Source organism: Takifugu rubripes, chromosome 1, assembly GCF_901000725.2.
Source record: "Takifugu rubripes chromosome 1, fTakRub1.2, whole genome shotgun sequence".
NCBI classification, from domain to species: Eukaryota; Metazoa; Chordata; class Actinopteri; order Tetraodontiformes; family Tetraodontidae; genus Takifugu; species Takifugu rubripes.
This window is the reverse complement of record NC_042285.1, coordinates 6,102,414-6,126,202: the sequence shown is the minus strand read 5'-3', so window position 1 is coordinate 6,126,202 and position 23,789 is coordinate 6,102,414. Positions and strand designations below refer to the sequence as shown.

The 23,789-nt window shown below is 39.4% G+C and overlaps 1 protein-coding gene across 3 annotated transcripts; it reads right to left on the bottom strand.

The window, feature by feature from the left end:
- Positions 1 to 224: 224 nt before the first annotated feature.
- tmem94 (transmembrane protein 94) lies at positions 225 to 23,509 on the bottom strand. 3 transcript variants are annotated; one of them, XM_011618025.2, is made up of 32 exons: positions 23,454 to 23,509; positions 21,859 to 22,000; positions 19,359 to 19,478; positions 18,482 to 18,609; positions 18,232 to 18,368; positions 17,856 to 18,061; positions 13,982 to 14,133; positions 13,666 to 13,768; positions 13,487 to 13,573; positions 13,096 to 13,212; positions 12,564 to 12,620; positions 10,004 to 10,108; positions 9,565 to 9,738; positions 9,218 to 9,436; positions 8,714 to 9,026; positions 8,208 to 8,381; positions 7,516 to 7,618; positions 7,211 to 7,419; positions 6,942 to 7,123; positions 6,629 to 6,761; positions 6,159 to 6,274; positions 5,903 to 6,002; positions 5,666 to 5,774; positions 5,248 to 5,437; positions 5,094 to 5,171; positions 4,926 to 5,011; positions 4,735 to 4,816; positions 4,302 to 4,465; positions 4,085 to 4,179; positions 3,910 to 4,003; positions 3,314 to 3,484; positions 225 to 3,182 (listed from the first exon to the last, which is right to left on the bottom strand). In XM_011618025.2, exons 2-32 carry the CDS (start codon positions 21,880 to 21,882, stop codon positions 3,110 to 3,112), a joined length of 4,101 nt encoding a protein of 1,366 aa, XP_011616327.1. In that variant the 5' UTR covers positions 21,883 to 22,000; positions 23,454 to 23,509; the 3' UTR covers positions 225 to 3,109. The 3 variants fall into 3 exon arrangements, with proteins under 3 accessions (XP_011616327.1, XP_011616326.1, XP_011616328.1); XM_011618024.2 differs by having other exon boundaries at positions 23,368 to 23,503; XM_011618026.2 differs by lacking the exon at positions 12,564 to 12,620 and having other exon boundaries at positions 23,368 to 23,503.
- Positions 23,510 to 23,789: the final 280 nt, after the last annotated feature.

Below are 23,789 nucleotides of genomic sequence, written 5' to 3'. Positions count from 1 at the left end.
AAAAGTTCTTGAAAAGAATTAAGATAATTCATAACCATCTACTCAAATTATACATGGAAGTTTGAAAAGAAACTAGAAAATAAATAAATTATATCTACAATTGTTTTCAAAATATCAAGAAAATTGAGCTACTTTTTTCTTCCTGGGGAAGGGGGAGGGGGGTTGCGCACTTATTTCCACTTATGCATCTACTGTTTGCAGGCCAACAAAAAAAACACAACATAAATAATAGAATGATTTTATTTATTTTCAACATAAGCAATACACAATCAATTTTGTCAAAATGCCCTAAAGTACAAAATATTCAATTAAGAATTTTGGTAACATACACCACAGTCCATAACCCCCCACAAGAGCCTGCACATTAGCTGGTAGAGGCTCTTGCATGTGCTATTGTTAGTAAAATACCTAGCATCAAGTCTGCTGGTTGTACCAGTCACCTGGCAACATACAGTGTTGAAGGAAAAAAACATCCATTTGTGGTGAGAACAGAAGAGGAAACAGCACTGAATACACAACACCTCCTTTGTGCAGACTAGTCCATGGAGTACAAAACATGGACGACTTTAATTCTCTTGCATTGTTTGTTCAAGACCCACATTATCAGGTTTGATTATCATGAGTGCTTGGGTGCCAGTGAAGCAGAATTGTGAAGAGGATTGTGCTTTTGCACCAATTAACACACCTATACTGCAAACATTTATAGCTTTAAGTAGAAACGCGGCCTGCATACTATAGACAGTCTCGTTCGAGTCTCCCATGCAACCAATGACATCGTCTTAAAAAGCTTGTAACATGTTTTTTTTTTCCTTTTATCTCCAAATGAATTAAACAAATATTGCTACGACATGATGGGGGGGGGGGAATCTTTTGGGGTGATGTAGTTTGAAAATTAAAGAAAAAAAATCTGAACTTGAGTTTCAACTTCAAATTAAGATGTCATAAGACCAACCTAATTAAGAAATGATTAAGAAAGTTTATTCTACCCAATCATACAATTGTAACAACTTCAAAGTTCAAATAAAATGAACTTGATCACTTTAATGTTCTGTGACACTTTTTTAAAGCTCAGAAGTGGGCAAAATTTTCCAACTAAATGAGTAGTTAAAGTAATTAAACAGACCAATCACGATAGTGAAGAGTGACCATAATAAGAATTGTTTGGGTAATCAGTTCTCAGAAGTAATGACAGCTACCCCAGCATACTGGGGACTTAAACTGAACCCTGATTATCATTTTTGATAGCTAAGAGAGGTCAGCAGTTTCTCAGCATCTCACTGACAGTAAGTGTGTTTAGGTAATAAATAGAACATTTCATTTCCTACAGTAAACATTGTGAGATGTTATTGAAATTAGACTTGATTCTCATAAGGAAAACACAAATCTCGACATACACAAGAAGTGGAAGAGCTTCGATATTTCTGTCCACTCACTGTGGGTCTCATATACAGTAGAATTCAAAAGAAAGCAGCACACAGAAAGTTAATCTGACTGAATGGACGCCACTTGAGGATAAAACATGCTGGCACAAGAAATAGAAAATCTGATTATTCAATCTTTCTTCGCAAAAATGGAACAGTATCCTGAGCTTCTGTCTGAATCAGGCAGACAGGCTGAAGAAGGCAACTGAATGATATGAAGCACCTTTCAGACGTCTGGTATGCAGTTTTCACATCAGAACATTAAATAATTTACACTTTGGGGTTAATTCACCATCCATCCAGCAGTGGGCTTTGAATAGGCATGCTGGCACATTCTTCATGGAGTAATGTGTATGGAGCGTAATAGTAGTTAACAGATCTGCCGCATCACTATGACATGTTTAATAACTAAAATGAAAATTTGATACAAGATGCAATGAAATATGAACAGCAAATAACCCCAGGTTTGTGATACATGTGTGGCTGAAATGTTTAAAGCTGAAGCTAAATTTTGTTCCATCTTCAATATCAGGTAGAAACAATTAACAGGAATTATCTGCACTATTTCCCAATTTGCTCCAATTATCTTGAATATTAAGATGTTTGGCAGAAAATAGCAAAGAAAGGTTCCAGATGTTTTATACGGTCAATAATCATATAAAACATCTTAAAGGTATTTAAATGTCAAAGACCTGACTCGGGGGAATAAAACAAAGTAGAAAATTCTCATATGGAGAAAATAAAAATCATACGGTTTGGTAATGTAATTTTGGTTTATCAGATTAACATGACCAAATATCGTAATACAAAGACCCAAGATGTTCAATATTAAAAGCATTTTTTTTCCTTTCAAATGAATTCACAGTGTAAAATACAAGAATGATTGTTAAATGAAGAAATATATCCAAATTCAAAAAAGTCTGGTCAAAGGTTCTTCCAAAAAATTGTTTTTACCATTTTTTTCTAAAAGATGGCCATAAAACTAGCAAAATTTGCCAGTTTACTCCAATGAACAAACTTCATCTCCCAAACAGACAGGAAAAGATCATAAAGCCAAACTTGTATATTTATGCCTCGCTAAACAGGAATAAATATATATGATGGTGAACAGGTATATATTATTAGCAATAAACATTGTACAGTATTTCAATCATAAGTGGTTTTTCCTGAAGAATATCTTAAACTCAAAACACATTAATTTATCAACAGGTTAAAGAAAGGAAAACACAAAATACAGGTGAAAAATTTAACTTTGAGGGGCCCAGTGGTATGTGTGTCATAGAGACAACAGTAAATTAATTGGATTATTTTCCCCATGAAAATTGCAAATGAATTTAATACTGAACAAATGGTGTTCTTGTGAGTTTTGTGAAGACTTTGAATTTTAACTGGAAAAAACTAAACTAACAACGTAAAATAATGCAATGTATCGCAGATAATAAGGACCATTACAGGAATGAAAGTTAGCATGCGAAAAATTCTTAAAGATGGAGAAAAGATGTATTTCTTTCCTTTATTGTTCTTACATTACTTTAGGAAAGTAGCGCCAAGAGCTCAAAACTCTGCACTATGAAAACCCCTGTCGTTACATTTGGTTGTGCTCCTCCTGCTGATTGGAGCGCCTCTGGGCTGAAGTGTTGGGGGTGTTCTGCCACCCCTTAATTTTCAGGATTGACTCGAAACAAACATCAGAATGGAGAGTTCATACCGAGCTTTGTCTCAAACTGCAGCTTCTGTCTCTTCTGGTAGCGAACACGCACCCTATAAAGTGACCATTGTGAACAAATTAGAACAAATTATAGCGTGCATTAAACATTTCATTAATATCACCAGTTTGCCATTTACTATGAATATTTTCCCATTTTAGCTTTGTCTTGTGGCTGCTGTTGTACCTTATTTCATGTAGTTTCACCACTTCGTTGACCACGACCACCAGCATTAGGGAGAGAGACACCAACAGCCAGGCCAGCAGGGGAATGTCACCCAGGCTAAATGTAAAGAGGCTGCCGTGGTGACACCATAACTGGTAATCAATGATTGCCTGTACAATCTGGCAAAGCAGTCTGGAAATCAGAAAAGACCAAGAATCAGTTTTTTGCAAACAGATTTTTTTCAAAGGATGAAAAGAAATGGAGAAAAGAGCTATGATACATTGTCACATACACAAATGATCCATAGCAGCATTAATGGTTTCATAATATCTAGTAAGATTCCAGTCACCCTTGCCAAATCGCTTCCTCATATGATGGCCTGGTGAAAACACCAATCACGCATGCTCAAACATTGAAGATGCAGTTTCATTTCAGTATCATGCACTTTGACTAGATCACAATGGCCCAGGATCAAACTAACCACCTTTGTATCACAGTAACAACTAGGATCTACCCAGTACTAGGATTTGTTTCACATCTTTTACACAAGCGTGCACAGAGTCACAAAGTCCATTCTTTGTGACTATCCATCGACTACTAGAGTTTAGTTCACTTACACAACAGGTACAGTCAAACACCACCAGATGTTACTGAATGGACTTTTTCTCCAGAGAGGCTGAGAGCGGTGGATGTAGCTGAGAGAGATCACCACTGCAGAGAAAAAAAATCAGGATTTAAGCAGCATCTGACATTTAATTGACAAAAACAATGATGTCTTGAAAGCTTTCCTACCTGTGTGTAAGGCAAGAAACCCTGCCATAACCTTCTGCGTCAGTAGCAGGCCATTTGACAGTTCATTGAACCAATGAGGCGCATTTTCTGACGAGCTTCAATCGGAAAAATAAAACAGATCAATTAATTTGCAGTTAATTCACTTCATTTGCAAAATGTCTGTACATTGGATCAGCAAACATGGCAGGAAAGGAACAAGTTACAGCACATCTCCTACCTGGCTGTGAGTATGTGAAGGCAGGTGAAGGTGGTGTTGTCAGTTGAAATGAAGTTGTTGCTCCTTTGACAGACTTCCTGCAGCGTAAAGCCGAAGGCCAACAGGTAGGCACTGACCGTCAGGGTGAATTTCAACAGGAAACAGCCAAGGAAGTAGTTCTGGGTCTGTTCAGAGAAAACAGAGGAGTCATTTTCTGAAAGCCTTCCTCCATTGAAGGACTTGGGGTCAGACTTGTCAAAGTCGACTACTTCTAATGGCCTTTGCCATTTAAGTTTGATAAAACACAAATAATACAAATGTCTTGCACCCTATCCACAGTTGTGCAACACATGATGCTTTTTGACTACATGTATGCGCACACATGTGGGAACAAACAAACATCATTTTGAACAGATGTTGTAAAGTAGAATATCTGCTTTCCATCTGATCCTACCTTCCTTGGTATCGCATCCAAGTTCTTCCCTGTCGCAACGGTCATGGCTGTGGTGTCTGGTGGCTTTCCCAAAAGTGACACACTGTAGAAGATGACAACCATTTTACAAGTAGGACTAAATGTTACAGTCCAGTATTACAGGGCTCAATTGCACCACTGATGTGCTTATAATTGTTGCTACGTGTGCATACCTTAGCAGTGGGCAAGTGAAGCATGACAGCCACAAGATGTCAGTGGTGTTAATGGGAGGAGGAAGCTGAGCGAGGCAAGCTAAGAACTGTAAAGAGATACTTCATTTTGTTTCTCCAATTCAGTGTCGACATCTATGAGTCAATGTAGTATTTGGCATTTGCATTCACCTGGATGAAGACCAGACTTAGTTGACACTGTAGAAGGAAAAGGAAGCACTTGCGAATGCCGTAGGTAGTGTGTCGAGCCTGGAATGGGTTCAAAAAAGACAAATGAATTCAGAATCATGACACAGGCTGTCTAAGGGGTCGGTCTCGGCCTGACCTGCTCAATGAGCTTGACCATGCTGACGCTGTCTCCTTGGTGGAAGATGACAGAACAGCCGAGACTATTGAGCTGTCCAGAGAGCCTCAGAGGAGTAAGACCTTCGGTGTCACCATTAAACCCTCCTCCGGTGGCATATCCAAATGTTTCCCATGAGCACTGGGACGGGTACAAAGGATCAAGAGCAATGCTGTGGAGAAAAATTGGTATGTTGGCTTCACTATGTTCATTATGTCAAGAACACAGAAACTGCACAGAAAATAAATAGCAGAAAATAAATAGAATGCAAATTTATGGATCCACTTAGAAAATTATCATTACTGCTCTTTAAAATTTAAGAAATGGAAAATGTGATCTAAATCTGATATTAACTCCTCAGTGTAAAAATCAATCCACTTATATACTGATGTGTACAGACCTGACGTCACTCTGTAAAAACAGACGACTGTTGCGGAAATTGGCTGAGCTTCCCAGACAGCACGTTACTTCCCTGTTCTCCTGCATGATCTTCATCATCTCACACATGGCTTTAAATGAATTAAAAAAAAAAAAAAAAACAGTCAATGGTCGGTACCATTCTACACCAGGAAAGGACAACTATGTTCTGAATTTCTGTTTATAAAATATCCCAGGAAAAACAAGGATCTACACTCACTGTCAGGAGTGCAGTCAGTGAAGAGAGGTACCAAAAGAGGTACATTATCAATGTTCTTCAAATGAGGCCGAACCTGATGGATACCACGAGGTAGTTTGGCCTAAGAAAGAGTGAAGAATTGTTTCTCGTAAGCAGGAATAAAAAGAGATTCTTCTTAGCAATGCAAAAAGGTTCTACACCCAATAAATATAAGTGACTGTATACTGTATGGAGATTTAAGGGGTGAATTAATAGCAAGAATAAATGGTACTGTTACCCTATTGCAGTCCTCCAGAAAGCTGGGAACATCACTGTCTGTGGGCTGGAAACTAGCCATGTCAGAGTGTGCTTCCTCCTCTGGCAGCAGTGGACCTTCAGCTTCATCCCGAGAATCTGAATCAATTATGGAGACAATAGCGACATGAGTAGTAGTCATATACTAGTAGCTATGTTTGGCTCTCAACTCCAGCCTTTACAGGACCAGTACTTAACCAAGTTCACAGCACACTGATTGCATGACTGGGGTGTACGTTGATTTGTGATACAATGCATATTGAGAGTTCAAATGGCTCAAAAGGGGCCATATAAGTAGGATCTATTTGTTCACAATGATATATTAAGGTGCGGTGTTAAGATGGCTTGAATAGTGTAATCTTGGTTAACAAACAGCCGTTGCAGGGAAAGGCTAAGCTCATCTCTTCAGATGGAAATTGAGTAACTGCTCTGCAAATGGCTTCCATCAGGTACCGTGGTTCAGCTCTTCATGAAGAGAACCCTGGCCGGGGCTAGATGGAGCTCCATCACAGGGACTGTCTCCGTTTGGAGTTAAAGATATGTGACAGTTCCAGCCTGTCTCCAAACCCATTTTCTCTGCAAAAACCTACAAGACACACAATTTTCATGTACTGGTGCAGCCATCGCGAGTTTTATAACAGCAAATTAAATTAATTGTAATTTTATGCATTATTATACATTTTAACTGCACACACTGAGAGATCATATCAAAAATCAATAATTATGATAGCGACTAGAGAGTATTAGCATGTTGCTATGAATTTACCTTGCTGCGGAGCTCATCCTCCATTGAAAAGTAAACAAATCGAATACACGCGGTCACCAGGGCATCGATAAGCCGCACTGTGTCCAGCCTTGCCTGGAACTGGGATGACACCATTCCCATGAAGATCTGCCCACTGAGGGCCTGGACACAGTCCTCACGTTCCAAACCTTCTCCTATGCCCTCTGTAGACATAGAGGAGATCAATGGCAAATTACCTTCAAATTTGTCAATGAGTACAGATTTTTTGCTGTTGTAAGAGTAAGTCATACCATCAGAGCTCCAGCTGTTTCTACATGAGCTGTGTTTGATGGGAGTGGTGGAGGGCAGCTCCACTCCAGTGAACAAGCAGGGGCCAGGAGCCAGCTCCACGCACTTCCCGTTCAGTTGGCTAGACAAGGACACCTGCATGGGTTTATAGGCAAATGCTGAGCAGTAACCTGACAAACAGGCTCGCTGGTAGAAATCCAAAACCTTCTTTCTGTAACAGGAGAGATAGCAAGTGATGCAAAAAAAAAAAGGGATCATAAATGTGAAGACTGGCAGAAATATGGGTGGCGTGTAACTATCCCTGCACCTGTCTGAGCCTGAGAGGGGGTAGATATCTGTTCCATCCCAGAAGTCAGTGCAGGCCTCCAAAATCAGGTCAGCTGAGCCATGTGACAGCATTTGGACATTGTCTATTAGAGAAAATGGAGAAGGTCAGAGATATAAATCCACAAATATTATTTGGATTATGGGAGACTACAATACGCTCAATATCATTCATTTCTTCCCATCCACATTGTCAGTCGCTTATCTAAGCTGAACTTTCAATTAGTATATCCACACCCACACACAATGTTCAGGTCAACTGATAGTATTCAATTGACTTGATTTATGTGATTTTGAAGAGTAGAGTTAAGTTGTTGATAAGAAATGGCTTAAAACTGATTTAATCTATTTCATCTTATAACCTGTGTTATTGTAAAAATATGGAAGATTAAACTATAATATAAAAGTATTTCATAGTATAGGAACTATTCAATAAGTTACATTTTTACAGTTGATGTTAATGGTTACTAAGAGCTGTATTAGTGAAATATATTTAGGAGGGCTTGTAAATGAGGCACATGGAAATAGATATCTACTACAGTTGAGCTATAATAATAAAGATGATAATAATAGGGATTTGGCCATTTTTATGTAAATGCATAAAAACAAGATAGTATTTCATATAAAACGTGCTGTGCAATACTCAACATTAAATCACAAATATGACAGACTCACTGGATGAGGAGTCTCGTACAAACAGTGAGATGAGGTGGGAGATGGGAGGCTGGCGTTTGGTGAAGCAGTGAAGGTGACGGGAGGTGTATTCCTTGGCTTTCTCTCCTGATGGCAGCTGGTACAAGGCCAGATGGTTCTCCTGTTTAAAGAGCTCACGTGCACCAGGGGTGAACCCTGGACCAAATGCAGACAACAAAAATGGTTTATTGTCCAACAATATTGAACAGCTTCCATTTGGTATTTGTTGGACATTTAGAAAATAGTTTTAAAGTGTTTCTAGTAAAAGGCAAAATATTCCACATATCAGATCTTGAACATTTGGCATGCTATGTAATACATTTAACAGAGAAAGTAAATTACAAAATGATTGATTATCTTAAAATCCCTTCCAACAATCCCACCAAAAATTTAGTTTTCCTTATTTATTTGGGAATGTTTTTCTAAATGAATTGCAATTAAATCGCTGTGAGATAACTACAGCCACAACACAAACAGAAATAACTGACCTATTAGCCTGGAGAGCTCACAAAGACCCCACGGGACATAAACCGGTAACACGGTGCCATGGCTCTCTTGCAGAGCTAGGTTGGACAGGTGGTCAGAGAAGCGACATAGCTGCTGGGTGACACTCGCATTGCAAAGGTTTAGCATGATGTTGAGTCCTAGGGGCTTGAGGGACGGCAGGTGGCACTGCCAGGAAAGGTCATCGAACTGGATACTGGTTGGATTCTGCTGGTCCTGTGACAGGCTAAGCATCTCTAGATGGTAGTCACACACATAATCCTCTGCCTCTCCCTCCAAGCAGCCCATGATAAAGTCCTAGACATTCAACATGGAGCAGAAACACAAGAAAACACTTGGCATCATGCAAACATTTCTTCACAACACAAAGACATAGAGTTAATAAATTTGGGGCAGGAACAATGAAGATTTATTGGTGTTATCAATTATCAACAGTTTGAAGTTCTGACTTATTTTCTCAGATTCAGACAAATCAGCACAGCTTTTACCTGCGTTTGGTCATCCTCGCCACCTTCAGTGTCATGGCTGAAGCTCACGTTGGATCCGGAGTGGTGTTTAATGCGAGTGTGTGCAGGCTGGCAGGGACGTGCAAGTCTAGGATCTGAAGAACGAGCTGTGTCCCGTGATGTTTCGCTGGGCTCTGCCATCTCTCCGAGCTGAGTGGACGATTCGGCAGTAAGACACAGCAAAGCCTCCCCTTCTTGGGCCTGCATACCAGCCAGAAATCAGGAGTACACATTGCAGTACTATATTAATATTTATCTCTGTTTCAGCTGAAAGGATTTAGCGCTTACAACCCTATAAACTAAATCAACCATCTTCACGAACTACACACCTCCTCTCGGTCATCATCCATCTCCATTTTGCAGTAGGAATTTACAGATAGGTCATCTCTGAGATCATCTTGGCTGTTGTGAGGAGGTTCCACGCGCCCACTGAAGAAGAGCACAGTCTCTGGACTGGGATTTGGCCATGACAGAACACCCTGCTTGTCCACACAACACAGCACCTATAGAAAATGTCAGGATTACACAGATGTGTGCTGACAAGTCTTCAAATTATTAAATGGTTTGTGTGCAACCTTTTAGCAAACCAGCAATATCAAGCAGTATCAAAACTCTTTTTTTAAAAATTTTAAAAATACACTGAAGGTTCTACTGATGATCTTTCATGCATATTGAATTCAAGATGAAAACTTTTGATTTGCACACTGATTCTAGTTTACTCTAAACAATCAGTGAAAATGATAAATAATTGCATCCTGTCTTACTCACAGTTACAGATCCCAGCGTGTGTAACAGACTGGAAGTATAACAGAGCGTCTGAGAGCGTCCCTTCAGGATGGCAACCAAGTGTCTCCACACACACCGCAGCATCTCCTGCACACACGATTGGGTGCACACATGCACACACAGGCTTAGAAAACAAATGTTCCCAAATATTTGTCAGTGCATGTCAATACATTGTATATACTTAAACTATTTTGATGAAATCCCAAATTAAGGATTATGTATGACTAAGTAAAAAAGTGATCAAATAAAATATAAGGAAGGGGTGCCGAAATGAAAATGGGCACCCCTGATCTAAGGGAGCATTGAGCTAAAAGCTAAACACAGAAGCCCAAAATCATGTCTGGAGTCATAAGAGTACCATAAAAAAGAATGGTTGTCGAAGTGATATGTCAATTTACATTCATATATAAAAATGTTAAAAGCCTCTAGTTTGAGTTCCGTTTTCAAATCTGTATTTTGTTTCCTTATTCATTATAAACAGTGGAAATTAATTTTGTTTTATCAGATGTGAATTCTTGTTGAAAAGTCTTTTCTCTAGGATGAAAAAAGGCATTTTGAGCAAATGAGACTAGAATAATTTCAATCACTGTACGTGTTGTTTTTATTTTAAACTGTAATTATACCAAAGTAGTAAATATCAGATGTGTAAAAAAAGATTGAACCAACTCATATATGGATGTATTCTTTTTAATGACACTCATGACTCTACAATAAGCTCTGTAATCAAGCCACTTTGAAAGAATCAATAAGTTTCTCTGCTACAATAAGGTGGTGGAACAAAGAGGGGAGGGTGATGCCAAATGCAAACTGCAACACCAGTAACCTCATTCACCTCAATCATGCAAATGTGTGTTTCCTTTGAATGGGAGTGTTTTCACCTGGCCAGCATGGAACAAACCAACAAAACAAACATCTAAAATGAATTTTTCAAGTATAGGTTTAAACCTCGTAAAAGGCATTGACACACAGGATAAAAGGGAGCAGAAGGAAAGACAACCTTAAATATCCTTCTCTTGATAAAGAAATATGTCTCAATCAGTCAATCTCCTGATTCTGTCAGGGTTGTGAAGTTGATAAAAATGTGTAGTTGTTTTAAAGCTACATTTCCATATACAATTTTATTCACTTCATATTTTATTCAATAAAAAGATATGTGCTTGGAAATTAAAAAGCATGATACATGTCTGTCCAAAAATTCTCACCCACTAATGATATTTTCATAATTTGGTAAATATTATACTTTTACCTGAATAAAAAAGATGATTACTGTAATTGACTACACAAGCCTAGACATTCCAGCATCGTAGGTGGTGGAATGGTATCAAGCATTCAGTGAGGAAATGTAGAAGTATCCATACAGGAGCCAAGCATGCCTGTAATTCACCATTTTCCAAGAGAAGAACACGCAGTTTATAAAACAATTGCCAAAAATATCCTGAGATGGGGGAAAGACCTCAAGTTTAAAATAAATTGAACTCACTTATTTTCAGGAAACTATCCTGAAAATAATTTATGATGATAAAATATGGAAAGAATAAAAGCAACATTTTGATGCTAAATAACCTGAAGTGTCAGCAGCCTTTTACTTTGCTGAAGTAAAAACAATCCTTTTCCCAACATAATCATTTCTTTTTGGGTTTAATGGCAATTACCACTGGTAATTAACGTGTATCCATCTATGCTCACTACATCTTGAAGTAATGAGTATCGGTGTTATTGTATCCAAACTATTAAAAGAAAATACATTCTAATAAATAACTTTTTAAAAAGGATAAAAGCCATTTGACACACAACATTTGAATCAGTTTAATTTGTAGATTTAATTGTAAGAGAAATAAATATACTCTGGGATTTTAGATGATGAAAATCAGATTGCTAGTCCACCATTATTTATTTAATGTTTTTTTAAAGCCATGTACGAAGCCCTTGATCACACATGACTCAAATCAAAATATAATCTTGCAATTAAGTGTAGTTTGAGTTGGTACTTAAGCCAAATGATGTAGGTTTAGAAGAACATACAAAACTGGATTGTCCACAATCACTAGAGCAATGAAGGACAGTCATTGAGTTTGGTCAGGATCTGTGAGATGCTTTGGAAACAGGAGGTTCATCCCTAATGCATGAATGTATCTGTTGAAGTATTACTGGACACATCAAGAGCATAATCTTTGGTCCAAAGTTGCTCAGTCAAGACACGGTGCCTGATATTTCACAGACAGTTTGACCAAATCCAAAGAGAGAACATGTGCAAAATGAAAAAGGAAGGTGAATCGATGATTGTGTTCAAAGAAAATGAACATATTGAGATTAGAGGTGATTTGAATTGAAATAGGCCCATTAGACTTTCTATGTTTAAAAAAATAAAAAATAAAATATATAACGAAGACTGAGGCTAAGGAAGTGGGGTTGGGAGGGTGATGAGAGCTGTGTTTACAGAAGGGGTAGGGGGGGGGGGTCCAAGGAGGGAGTTGCAGAGGAGCGAGGTCGACGAGCAAGTGAAGACAAGCAAACTTGGAAGCGAGACAGGAAGAGGTTATACCTGGGAGGAAACCACTTCGGTGTAGCTGCTTAGTGTGTCCTCAGAGAATTTAGCAAGCTGGGGCAAGAGGAGAGTCCAGTTAAAACACAGAGGGAGACATTCATACATCTCCTCTGTGTGTGTGTGTGTGTGTGTGTGTGTGTGTGTGTGTGTGTGTGTGCGCGCACGCGCGCGTGTGTGTGTGTGTGTGTGTGTGTGGGTCTGTCTAATAAAATCATAATTAGCACCGATATACTAATGATGAATTAGTCTGAACGCTACTGTATCTCCATCAGTAAAATTTATTATGTATGTGATGAAATATATTATGTACTGTCTAACCTAATTTTGTCAAACACGATTCCCATCCAGTGACTGGCGTTCTAGAAAAGAAGTTCTGATTTTTATGTTGTTTTTTTGCAAATTTAGGAGCCTGTACAAAAATAAAACTCAAAAAAAAATATGGCCTGAACAACACAGGCACAAGTTATTGCATAGTCTGCAGTAAAAACTTGTATGAGTGTATATGTGTGCGTTTTGTTGTGTTCCTCACCAGACCAGCTGGTGAAGCCCGACTGAACTCAGCAAGGACCCTGGCCTCCCCAAAGGAATTCAACAGCACCCACATGACAGGAAAAAGGAGGGGGAGGATGGGCAGCATGCCCATCAACTGCAAATACAAGTTTATTTTTTTATTATTACCAACTCCTAAACTTAAACATTATGAAGAACTGATGCCCAATATCTGCCAGAAGACAATGTTCTCATTGTTAGTTGTTGCTGGTTACATTCAATTTTCTTTTACATCCTATCAGCATCAATGGTGAAAGTATTTGTATGGGTCATTTTCAACTACACGTATATCAAATTAGAGGATTATTTTTAAAATAAACTCTTTAACATTGTTCATTTTTTTTGGCAAGCATGATCATCATGCTTCATACCTGAAGCTGAATGAAATTGTAGCAAGGAGGGGTCAAGCTGGGCGCATCGCAGAAATACCGGACAGTGTTGACTAGCAGAAATGCCATCTTTAATGGAAAAAGGAGCATTAAAACATTAATGAAGATCCTCGGTCTAACATGGTACAGGAATTTCAGAAAATCTTATATTTAATGCTCACCAATACAACAGGACAGACGAGCTTCGTGATGACAGACTGCACTGTAAACCTCTCATTATCCAGCACTGTGATTGGTCGAGCTAATGCAAACTCTAAACTGTTCCTGTTGAAAAAAAAAAAGGGAAAAAAGTTGAAAGGTAAAATAATTAGTTTCAGTTCCAATGAGACTATAGAACACCTAACTCCTCATCATTAAAACAGGTATTATTTATTAAAAGCAGTGAGTTTTTTTTAATCTATGATGCACAGATAAAGTAAAATACAGTAATAAGGGGAAGGTGTGTAAAAAAAATTACTGCGCGCAAATCACACACACCTAACTGTTTCCAGTACTGGCGTGCGGACCACTCTGAAAAGACGATGCTGTTGGGGTCTCTTGGGTGACCGCTTCTCATTGGCCCGCGGGGAAGGAGGAGGGGAAAATGGCGGGAATAAATCTCCTGGCTCCAACACAATGTGCTCATCATCCTAAAGAAAGAAAGAAAAGAGTCATGCTATTTTGTTTTTAATAAACAATCTATACAAACTAAAAAAGCAGCAGTAAGTGGATCAACAGGAATAAATAAACTTTGTATTATTTTTTTCCCATTTCTAGTGACAGTCAGGAGGGAAAACGTTCCATAAAATCCATTCAGAGTTCCTGTCTGAGTTCTGATTTCCTTTCTGACTTGGTCCTTAGAACGGACAAAGTCATTATCATTGGAGACTTTAATATCCATATGGACGTTATAAATGACAGCTTTAGAAATGGCTTCATTTCATTACTTGAGTCAGTTGGTTTCCTCCAGCAGATAAACCAACCAACTCATAGCTTTAACCACACCCTAGATCTAGTCCTGACTTATGGTGTTGAGGTAGAACATGTGTCAGTGTTCCCTCAGAACCCAGTCCTGTCAGACCATTCTTTGATCACTTTTACATTTATGATTAAGGATTCTTCTATGCTCAGAACAAAGTCTTACTATAGCAGATGTCTTTCAGATAATGCTGTAGCTAAGTTTAAGGAAGTGATCCCTGTGCTAATCCCAGGACCACTGTGCGTTTCCCCAGGGATCAATCACTATAATCTTAGCCCTGCTGAGGTTGACTCTGTTGCTGAAGGTGCAGCAACCTCACTGAGAATCACACTTGATTCTGTTGCCCCCCTGAAAAAGAAAATAGTAAATCAGAAGAGGTGTGCCCCCGGTATAATTCACATATCAGGACCCTCAAGCAGAAAGTGCGAAGACTGGAAAGGAAGTGGCATTCTTGTAAAATAGACAGCTATCATGTAGCCTGGAAAGACTGTCTATTAGGTTACAAAAAGGCCCTTCGCAAGGCTAGAACAGCTTATTTTTCTTCTTTGATTGAGGAAAATAAGAGCAACCCCAGGTTTCTTTTCAGCACTGTGGCCAAATTAACTAAGAGTCACAGTGTTTTAGATCCACGTATCCCTTCTTCCCTTAGTGGTGAAGACTTCATGAGCTTCTTCACTGATAAAGTTCTAGCTATCAGAGAAAAAGCTAACGAGGCCATCCCAACAACTGGACCATCACCAGATGTGCCGACTGTGGGAACATACAGGTTCTCCAACGAGCCCTTAAACTCCTTCAGCCCTATATATTTTTCTGAGGCGTCATCGCTAATTCAGAAATCCAAGACCACCACGTGTCTTTTAGATCCCATGCCAACACACCTGTTGAAGGATGTTCTACCACTGATAGGCAGTTCTATCCTGGACCAGATCAATGGTTCTTTAGTGTCAGGTTATGTACCCCGGTCCTACAAGGTGGCAGTGATTAAGCCGTTGCTTAAAAAACCATCACTGGATCCTGATGTCTTAGCAAATTATAGGCCAATATCCAACCTTCCTTTTATCTCTAACGTTCTAGAGAAGGTGGTGGTGACTCAGTTACTGGAGCACCTGCAGAGGAACAGCCTGTTTGAGATGTTTCAGTCAGGCTTTAGAGCTCACCACAGCACAGAAACAGCACTTCTTAAAGTCACTAATGATCTTCTCATAGCTTCCGATCGTGGACTGGTCTCTATGCTGGTTCTGCTGGACCTCAGTGCTGCTTTTGATACAGTTGATCACAGCATCCTGTTACAGTGATTGGGATTAAAGGGACAGCACTAGACTGGTTTAGATCATACTTATCTGATAGATACCAGTTTGCTTATGTCCATGGTGTTCCCTCCTCATACAGTAGGGTTAGCCATGGAGTTCCTCAAGGTTCTGTACTCGGACCAATCCTCTTCACATTGTACATGCTTCCCTTAGGGAACATTATTCGGCAGCATGGGATAAATTTTCATTGTTATGCTGATGACACTCAGCTCTATTTATCCATGAAACCCGAGGAGACAGAGAAGTTAGTGAAGCTCCAGACCTGTCTTAAAGACATAAAGTCCTGGATGTCTTCAAATTTCCTCCTCCTTAACCCAGGAAAAACTGAGGTCATGGTGTTTGGTCCTGAACCTCTCAGGGATAGATTAGATCACATGATCACTCTAGATGGTATCTCATTAACATCTAGTCTCTCTGTGAGGAATCTAGGAGTAACTTTTGATCAAAATCTCTCCTTCAACTCACACATTAAATTAGTCTCTAGAAGTGCCTTTTTTCACTTGAGGAACATCACAAAGATCAGGAAGCTGCTGACGCGGCACGAGGCTGAAATGTTAGTCCATGCATTTGTTACTTCCAGGCTGGACTACTGTAACTCTTTATTATTAGGGTGTCCAAACAACTCTTTAAGAAGCCTCCAGGTGATCCAAAATGCTGCAGCCAGAGTTCTGACAGGTATTGACAAAAGAGATCACATAACTCCTGTACTGGCGTCGCTTCATTGGCTGCCCGTTAAATTTAGAATAATTTTTAAAACCCTTCTTTTGACCTACAAGGTCCTCAGAGGCCTAGCTCCATCCTACCTGGAGGAGCTAGTGATACCTTATCAGCCCAATAGACCGCTCCGCTCTCAGAATGCTGGTCTACTTGTGGTTCCCAGAGTTTCTAGGAGTAGAATGGGGGGCCGAGCATTTAGCTACCAGGCCCCCCTGCTATGGAACCAGCTCCCTGTCCAGGTACGGGAGGCTGACTCCATCGCTACTTTTAAGATCAGACTCAAAACCTACCTCTTTGAAAAAGCTTATTGTTACTAATTCAGTAGTTCCAGTTACTATCATAGACAGACAAATTATCATACTTAGGGGGTTGTCTAATCGTTAGGTCACATCTTAGTTATGCTGTTATAGGCCAAGGCTGCCGGGGTCCGGAAACATGATCACCTGACAGGCCTCTGTCACTCCACTGGGTCATGGTATGGTTTCCTCTCCTCTCCTCTCCTCTCCTCTCCTTTCCTCTCCTCATCAAGCAGACTAGTTCTTGTGTAGTTTTTCTGCTCCCCCCCCCCCCTATTTATTTACAGGTATCGCCGCCCTCGGAGCTGCATAATGACCTCCGGCCCCGCTGAAGTGATTGTATATCATATTTTTTGTGTGTGTTTCTGTGCTCTGTGCCTCTCCTCTCCCTCTCCTCTCCTCACCTCTCCTCTCCCCTCCCCCTCCTTCTCCTCTCCTCTACCTCCCCTTCACTCTACTTCTCCTCTCCTCTACCCCTCCCCTCCCCTCTCCTCTCCTACCTATCCTATCTTCTACCTGTCCTCCCCCTTCTCCTCTCTCTTTACCCAGCCGGCCATCAGCAGGAGGGTCCCCCTACATGAGCCTGGTCCTGCTCAAGGTTTCTTCCTGTTAAAGGGGAGTTTATCCTTGCCACTGCTGCTTGTCTGGGGTCAGGCCCTGGGATTCTGGAAAGCGCCTTGAAACAATTTTGATTGTATAAGACGCTATATAAATAAAGATTGATTTGATTTGATCTCCTCATGATGACGTCACATTTTACCTTCACCAACTGATATTTTTTTTGCCAATTTTATGACTAATGAAGGTATTTGGTCATTTACTTTAAATCCTAACCCAGTTATGATTATTACCATATACATAGATTTAGAAAAACACCATGTTTATGGCAAAAGTCACATCAGTCTACAATAACTGAGGCAAATCAATTCTATTCAAATCTATGACTTTAAATTAACCGACACCTCAAATTCATCTAGCATTAAGTTGTGATGCGAGTGCGAGCTTGAATTATCACTGCTACATATATTAAAGTTTATATTTATCATATTTAATTCCAATCACCAACAAACCTTAATGCCTCTGAGGGATGCAAATGCTTCCTGGCCAGGTCTCAAAGCTATGACATCACCTTCCACCAGCAGGCTGACTGGTAAGTTGACCAACTGAGAATCACGGTATGTCCAGTGAAGGGACCATGATGAGGAGGTTGGTGTGTACAGATGTGGGTAAACAGATGGCGACCACCTGACCTCATCCATACACCCTGACAAATATTCTTAAAAAAAAGATTAAAGACAGTAATGAGGGGCATGCAGCCATTATTGTGTTTGCTCCTGTTTCATTTTGAACTACAAAAATTACAAGGGGTTATCACCATGAAAGTAAAATTATAAAAAGAAGGATCCCTAAATGTGTTAAAGAGGCCAGACAACTGTTAAAACTCACCATTGAGCTGTGTGATGATGCCCCTGAGGCGTCGGACCATTTCACTCTTCTTCAGTCTCTCCTGACGTCCAACCAGAAGCAAATTCAGCAAGAACAGGACTAGGAGGGCTGCAGAATTCATCAGCTCGATACCAGAGCTATGAAAACATAATATTAACTTAATACTTATAATTTTGCCTATTATGTACCCTCCCCGTGACCCCAAAGGGGTTAAAGAAGATGGGATGTAAAGAAGACAGAGTTCACCTACCTGCCCTTTGGCTGGCTGCCATAGCAACATAAGAGCCCCAGTACCACCAGCAGAGTGAGGGCAGCTCCCGGCCAATGCAGACAGGAATGGCGGTTTCCATGGTAAAGAAAGCTATTCAACCATTGATCCTGTAATATCATGACAGAGAAATCAACTCATTAGATCAAAGGAGGTGGTGTGTTATGTAATGCTGATCAAGAGATCTCTTCAAATAAAGATGGACATGAACAGGCTTGCTGTTCACATGGGGTCAAGGCCATGTTAATCACAAAATGCTTTGTTTGTTTTTATCTTGAGGAATAAAGAGTCCCTACAGGATTTCTGGCTTTTTGTAGCAACTGTAAAAAGCGTAAACCATTTTCTTTTTTTGTAAAAGTAGATGCATGTACAAACTAGACAAATGAATGTTTGTTCATTGTTCATCACATCTCAGGGCCAGAAATCAGCCCATCAGTCCATTTAAAAAACAAATTCTAAGTTTGAATAGTGATAAAACATTTGATTCTCTTATTAAATTCCAATATGTGAAGTAAGGACAGCATCCTTTGTCATGTGACTTCAGTTAATGTGTTGTATCAGGATGAAGGATGTAGTGCATCCGTTGCCATTTAGAATGCTCCCCACAGAAAAAAAAAGTCCTGAGACACACTGGCAGAAATGTTGCTGCTACTAGTTATAAATTGTAAGGTTATCTAGAATTTACAGGCATGAATTTAATGTGTATCAGCTGCAATAGTGGCACATGGAGCTGTTAATGCTGTATAATAATGGCAAATCCCAAACTTCTTGAGTATTAAGAATTAAATTCAGACTCGGTCATTAGTGCTTAAATGTACCAAGCCTAGGGAAGAGAAAAGTTGTTAATATGTATATTTACCTGTGCCGAGACCTGCCGCCGCGCAGTCCTTTGGTGCTGCTCCAGGAGGCTGCTCAGCTGATCCCGCAGCTTCACAAGAGCCTGGCCAGTTGATAGTCCTAGAGTCCCAGCATCCTCCTCCTGTAGCAGCAGGAGCAACAACAACTCAGTCTTATTTATTGCAAAAACAGTTTTTTGCATTTTTAAGATAATTGAGATCAACTGATTTTGTGCATACAAAGCAGGCAAGTCTGCAAGTGGCCTGACTGTTGGTGATGCTTACAATAAGACCATCTTAGTGTGCAAAAGCCACAATACTGAAAATGCAGCCCTTTATGTTTTATAACTGCAATGTATGACTTGTACAAAATCAATTACCGGTATGTCAGACAATTATATTATCCTATATGATGCGTCAAATAAATTTGCAAACTTTAAATGTAATGACTTATACCTTTAATTGGAAATTGTAAACACAAACAACAGCACTACTATCATTGTACTGTGGATTTAATATATAATATTATATATATAATATATGCTCTATTTCCGTGTTCAACTGCGTGACTGATAGCCTTCAGTTTGAACTCAGCGTCGTAAGCGCGTCTCTTGCAAGGAGCCATTTTGGGGTCTTTACAGACAGAAATGGTTTGGGACTGAATTTACTGCTGTTACCTCGGCCACGCCTACTGACTACGGTAGCCGCGATTAACCAATATTACCGTAATCCATACAAAAGGCGCTCCGGGTTAAAAGGCGCACCGTAGATTTTTTAGAAAATTCTAGGCTTTTAGGTGCGCCTTATAGTCGTGAAAATACGGTAATGGAATTCTTTTTTTATTTTTAGGTTTTGTTTCTGTCTGTGCTAAAACAAGAAATATTACAAAAAGGAAAATAAAAATATGCCTGATTGTAATGGGGGACTAACCTTTCCCACCACTCAAGTCAGAATCTGAAAAAGTCTTATAAACACCAGCATCCTCAGGGTTCAGATTTCAAGCTCTTTATCCCACACACCAAAGCTATAAATATCTCTGAATTTTCCCAGAGTAACAAAGCCTCTGCAAAATACTCCAGACAGACATGAAGAGAGAGAGAAAGAGAGGAAGCCTTAACTGCTTTAATGAAGCTGAGCAGAGCTGAGAATGGTCTGCAAGCTCCTTGGACATTCAGCATTATCCTAATAAACTTCATTTAAATAGCCTTAACTAATTCTCGTCTATGGGTTAGAGACTTCAATCAGTCATTAAACACAAAGGACCTTCACCCAAGTATTGAAACTATGATTATATTTATCATGAAGATTACATATATGCTGGAGGAATCAATCTCAATGTCTTTCAACCCCTGGAAAGACATGTCAGAAGAAACAGGGAGCTAATGGCTGACAAACATTATCATCATTGTTGCCGTTATTGTTATGTAAAAGTAACTTTAGCTGCACTCACATTATGTGCCATAGAGGTGAGCAATTATTCGTAAAAGGGAAGTAAATACAAATTGAATTTACTACACACCATAAAAAGAAGTGTGCATCTTCAACTGTATGCCTGTTAAAAATTAATAATTACATAACTGCATACAAAGGTGGGAGTGCTGACACACACTTATAGGCAGAAAGAGCCTGTTGAGCAATAGGCCCTTTCCTACAAGTTACGTTGACTCAGCAACATAATGTTCTGAAACAGCTGCCCTACGTGTCTATTTTTGACTATAGATTCTCTAATCATTTCTTTTGTCCTTTTCTTTTTCTGCTTCACTTTAGATTTTATTGGGATTTTTTTGTGCATGTGAATCAGATACTAAAGCATATTGACAATATGATAATAGTTTTCATAACTGTGATATTGTAGGTCAAACAAAGGTCATGGTTCTAATTTTACTGCTGTGCTGGGTCCTAGAGTTGGTCACATTGCACCATCTAATATGTATCAGGACCAAATTCACAAGGGCACAAGTAAATGTTGATCAAGATAACATTTCTGACTACATTTCCCTATTCCTGAAATTGAAATCTAACCAACTGTCTTAGCAAAGTCATTCCAACAACTGGCACGACAAATGACCTCCTTCAGAGGTAGAAATGTTCAACCTGACAATGTGCAACAGTGGTTAGAAAATGGATGCAGGGATGATTTTGGGGCTAATGAACATGACATGCAAAACTATTTTGATGGTGGAGGTGATAAATAAAATTAATGCTGATGACATTTTTAATTGGTTAAATGGTATAAAAATGACTAATATTTACCAATATATACGTGTGTTGTATATTCTTATATGAAACAGATGAACATTAGATGAACAATAGTTTGAAACTTGTTTGAAAAAGACTATGAAAAATAGAGGAAAGCTAATTTTCTCTACAAGAAGTGAAATATATTTTTGGAAAGTACCACAAATACATGCAAATATCCAAAGCTAAGTGGCCACATGAGGTTGTGGAAAACCCAGGAGCCCTTGCTGTTCAGTAAACATCTCTTCTCCTTATGCAACAATTTAACATGGCAACCAAACTTACCTGCTTCTTATCCTGCGTCTCCATGGCAACCACAATCACTCAACATGCTCTGCTCCTCAACCAGCCAACAGCACCTGGCAGAGTCCTGTCCGTGCTTCTGTCCCAGTCTGGACCCTCTTGCTTGTGGCTTTCAGCCCCCTGCCTATGAACATAACAGATAAAGAGATTCAAATTTTTAAATAAGGAAAAGTCAGGCAGATGATCATCCCCCCCACTTCATCAAGGACCAGCACAAACAAACAAAAAAAAAAAAAAAATCAGGAAACTATAGGATTTATCTCATCTGAGACAGTGTTCTTTGTATCTTAGTAACTTTTGATTAAATCAGCTAGAGATGTTCTCAATTTGTGTGTGTGTGTGTGTGTGTGTGTGTGTGTGTGTGTGTGCGCGTGTGCGTGTGTGTGTGTGTGCTGTCATGTTGCATGGCGGTGGGGGTACAGCAAGAGCCACACGGTAGCATAATACCTCTATTGAAATACAGTTCAAGGCCCTAAATCTACTGATGCTGGTCTCACCACCAACTCTGGTCACATTAGCTCTGTCACAAAAAGCTCAGGAAACTCTGGAGTCAGCAGTATCCATTGGCAAAGACCTGACAGCACTCGGTCAAAGAGAGAATAGAATCATGCAGCCTGAAGGGTGATGGGGTGCAACGGCTGCAGAATAAGACTGTTTGAGAAAGATCATATTGGACTTATTTTACAATGTCTTCATGGGGACTACAATGATGAAAATCATCAATACTGTCCACCACTATCGTCTTACTTACCTGTAGTTATGAAATAAAATAAAAAAATAAAAAAAACATAAACACCCCACCAGAAAGAGATTTAATACACAAGCCTTAAACGCAGAGGCCTCAGACTCAAACTGCATAACGGTTCTGAAAAGTAATGCTTTAATAAGTTGTACCTTTGCAAATAGTTCTACAGGTAACTAAACATATTTGTCGTATATATATTATTCTATTTATAATCTGGTTTCTCAGACCTTCCTACTATGAGCTCTTTCGAGCACATTAAGTGAATTTAATTCAACCACAAAAGACATTTAAGAAATTACCCTATTTGACCCCTAATGGCGTCAAACTATATTAATTGAAAAACGTCGTGTCACACATTATGGGTTTAACTCTCAAAATGCATAACTTTACTTCACTCCTAATACATGCAACCTTTAATTAAGACGCCCAGCACTGTTTGTGCATTATTTTCTGATCAGCGCCTGTCAGAGAGAACATGCATAGGTCGAAGCAGACACTTCCGTGTACCGAGTAGAAGCATATTTAAGATAACAGAGAAAGACGTACTTGCTATTGGCAGAATGTAAGTCATCCCGATAAACACTATAAATCGAGTTTATGCTATATGCTATATCCCCTCTCCAGTTAACTCATATCAAAGGCAGACGCTAACAAGCGATTCGGTGCAGATTGCTAGAGCAATACTAATGCAAGACGCAAAAAACCAACAAAGAATGATGGTTTGAAGATTCTGTCGACAAACTTACCTGCCGTAGCATATACTTTGCTGTTGATTCTTTGTAAAACCCCGCTTTATCTCGAATACAAATATAATTCTTGGCATTTACTTTACCTCAGCAGCCATGTTGGGAAGCCCTCTGCCTGAAGAAGAAACCGCGCGTTGTGATTGGTCGACGTCCGGGCGTCCTTAAAAATTATTGGCTAACGCCAAAATGGGCGGTGATTTGACGCAGGCTCATTTATGATACTATTTTGAAAAATGAAACCTCAGCTGAGGAGTCACACACGACAATTTCAAGTTCATTTCAACAGTGAATGCAAAAGCTCTATATTATATATAATTATATATCATTTGTAGCAACATTCTGTATAATTGCTGTGCTTCACCTGCAAATCAAACATAATTCAACATTTGCCAACTGTTTTAAGGTATACATGATATTTTGAA

Excerpts from the sequence above, each read along its gene's own strand:
- tmem94 (XM_011618025.2), bottom strand. The coding sequence starts at position 21,882 with ATGGAGACGCAGGATAAGAAGCAG. Across the intron at positions 6,275-6,628 it reads TCATGAAGAGCTGAACCACG|ATTCTCGGGATGAAGCTGAA; the intron begins GTACCTGATGGA and ends TAATTGATTCAG. Across the intron at positions 4,180-4,301 it reads CTTCACATACTCACAGCCAG|CTCGTCAGAAAATGCGCCTC; the intron begins GTAGGAGATGTG and ends TTCCGATTGAAG.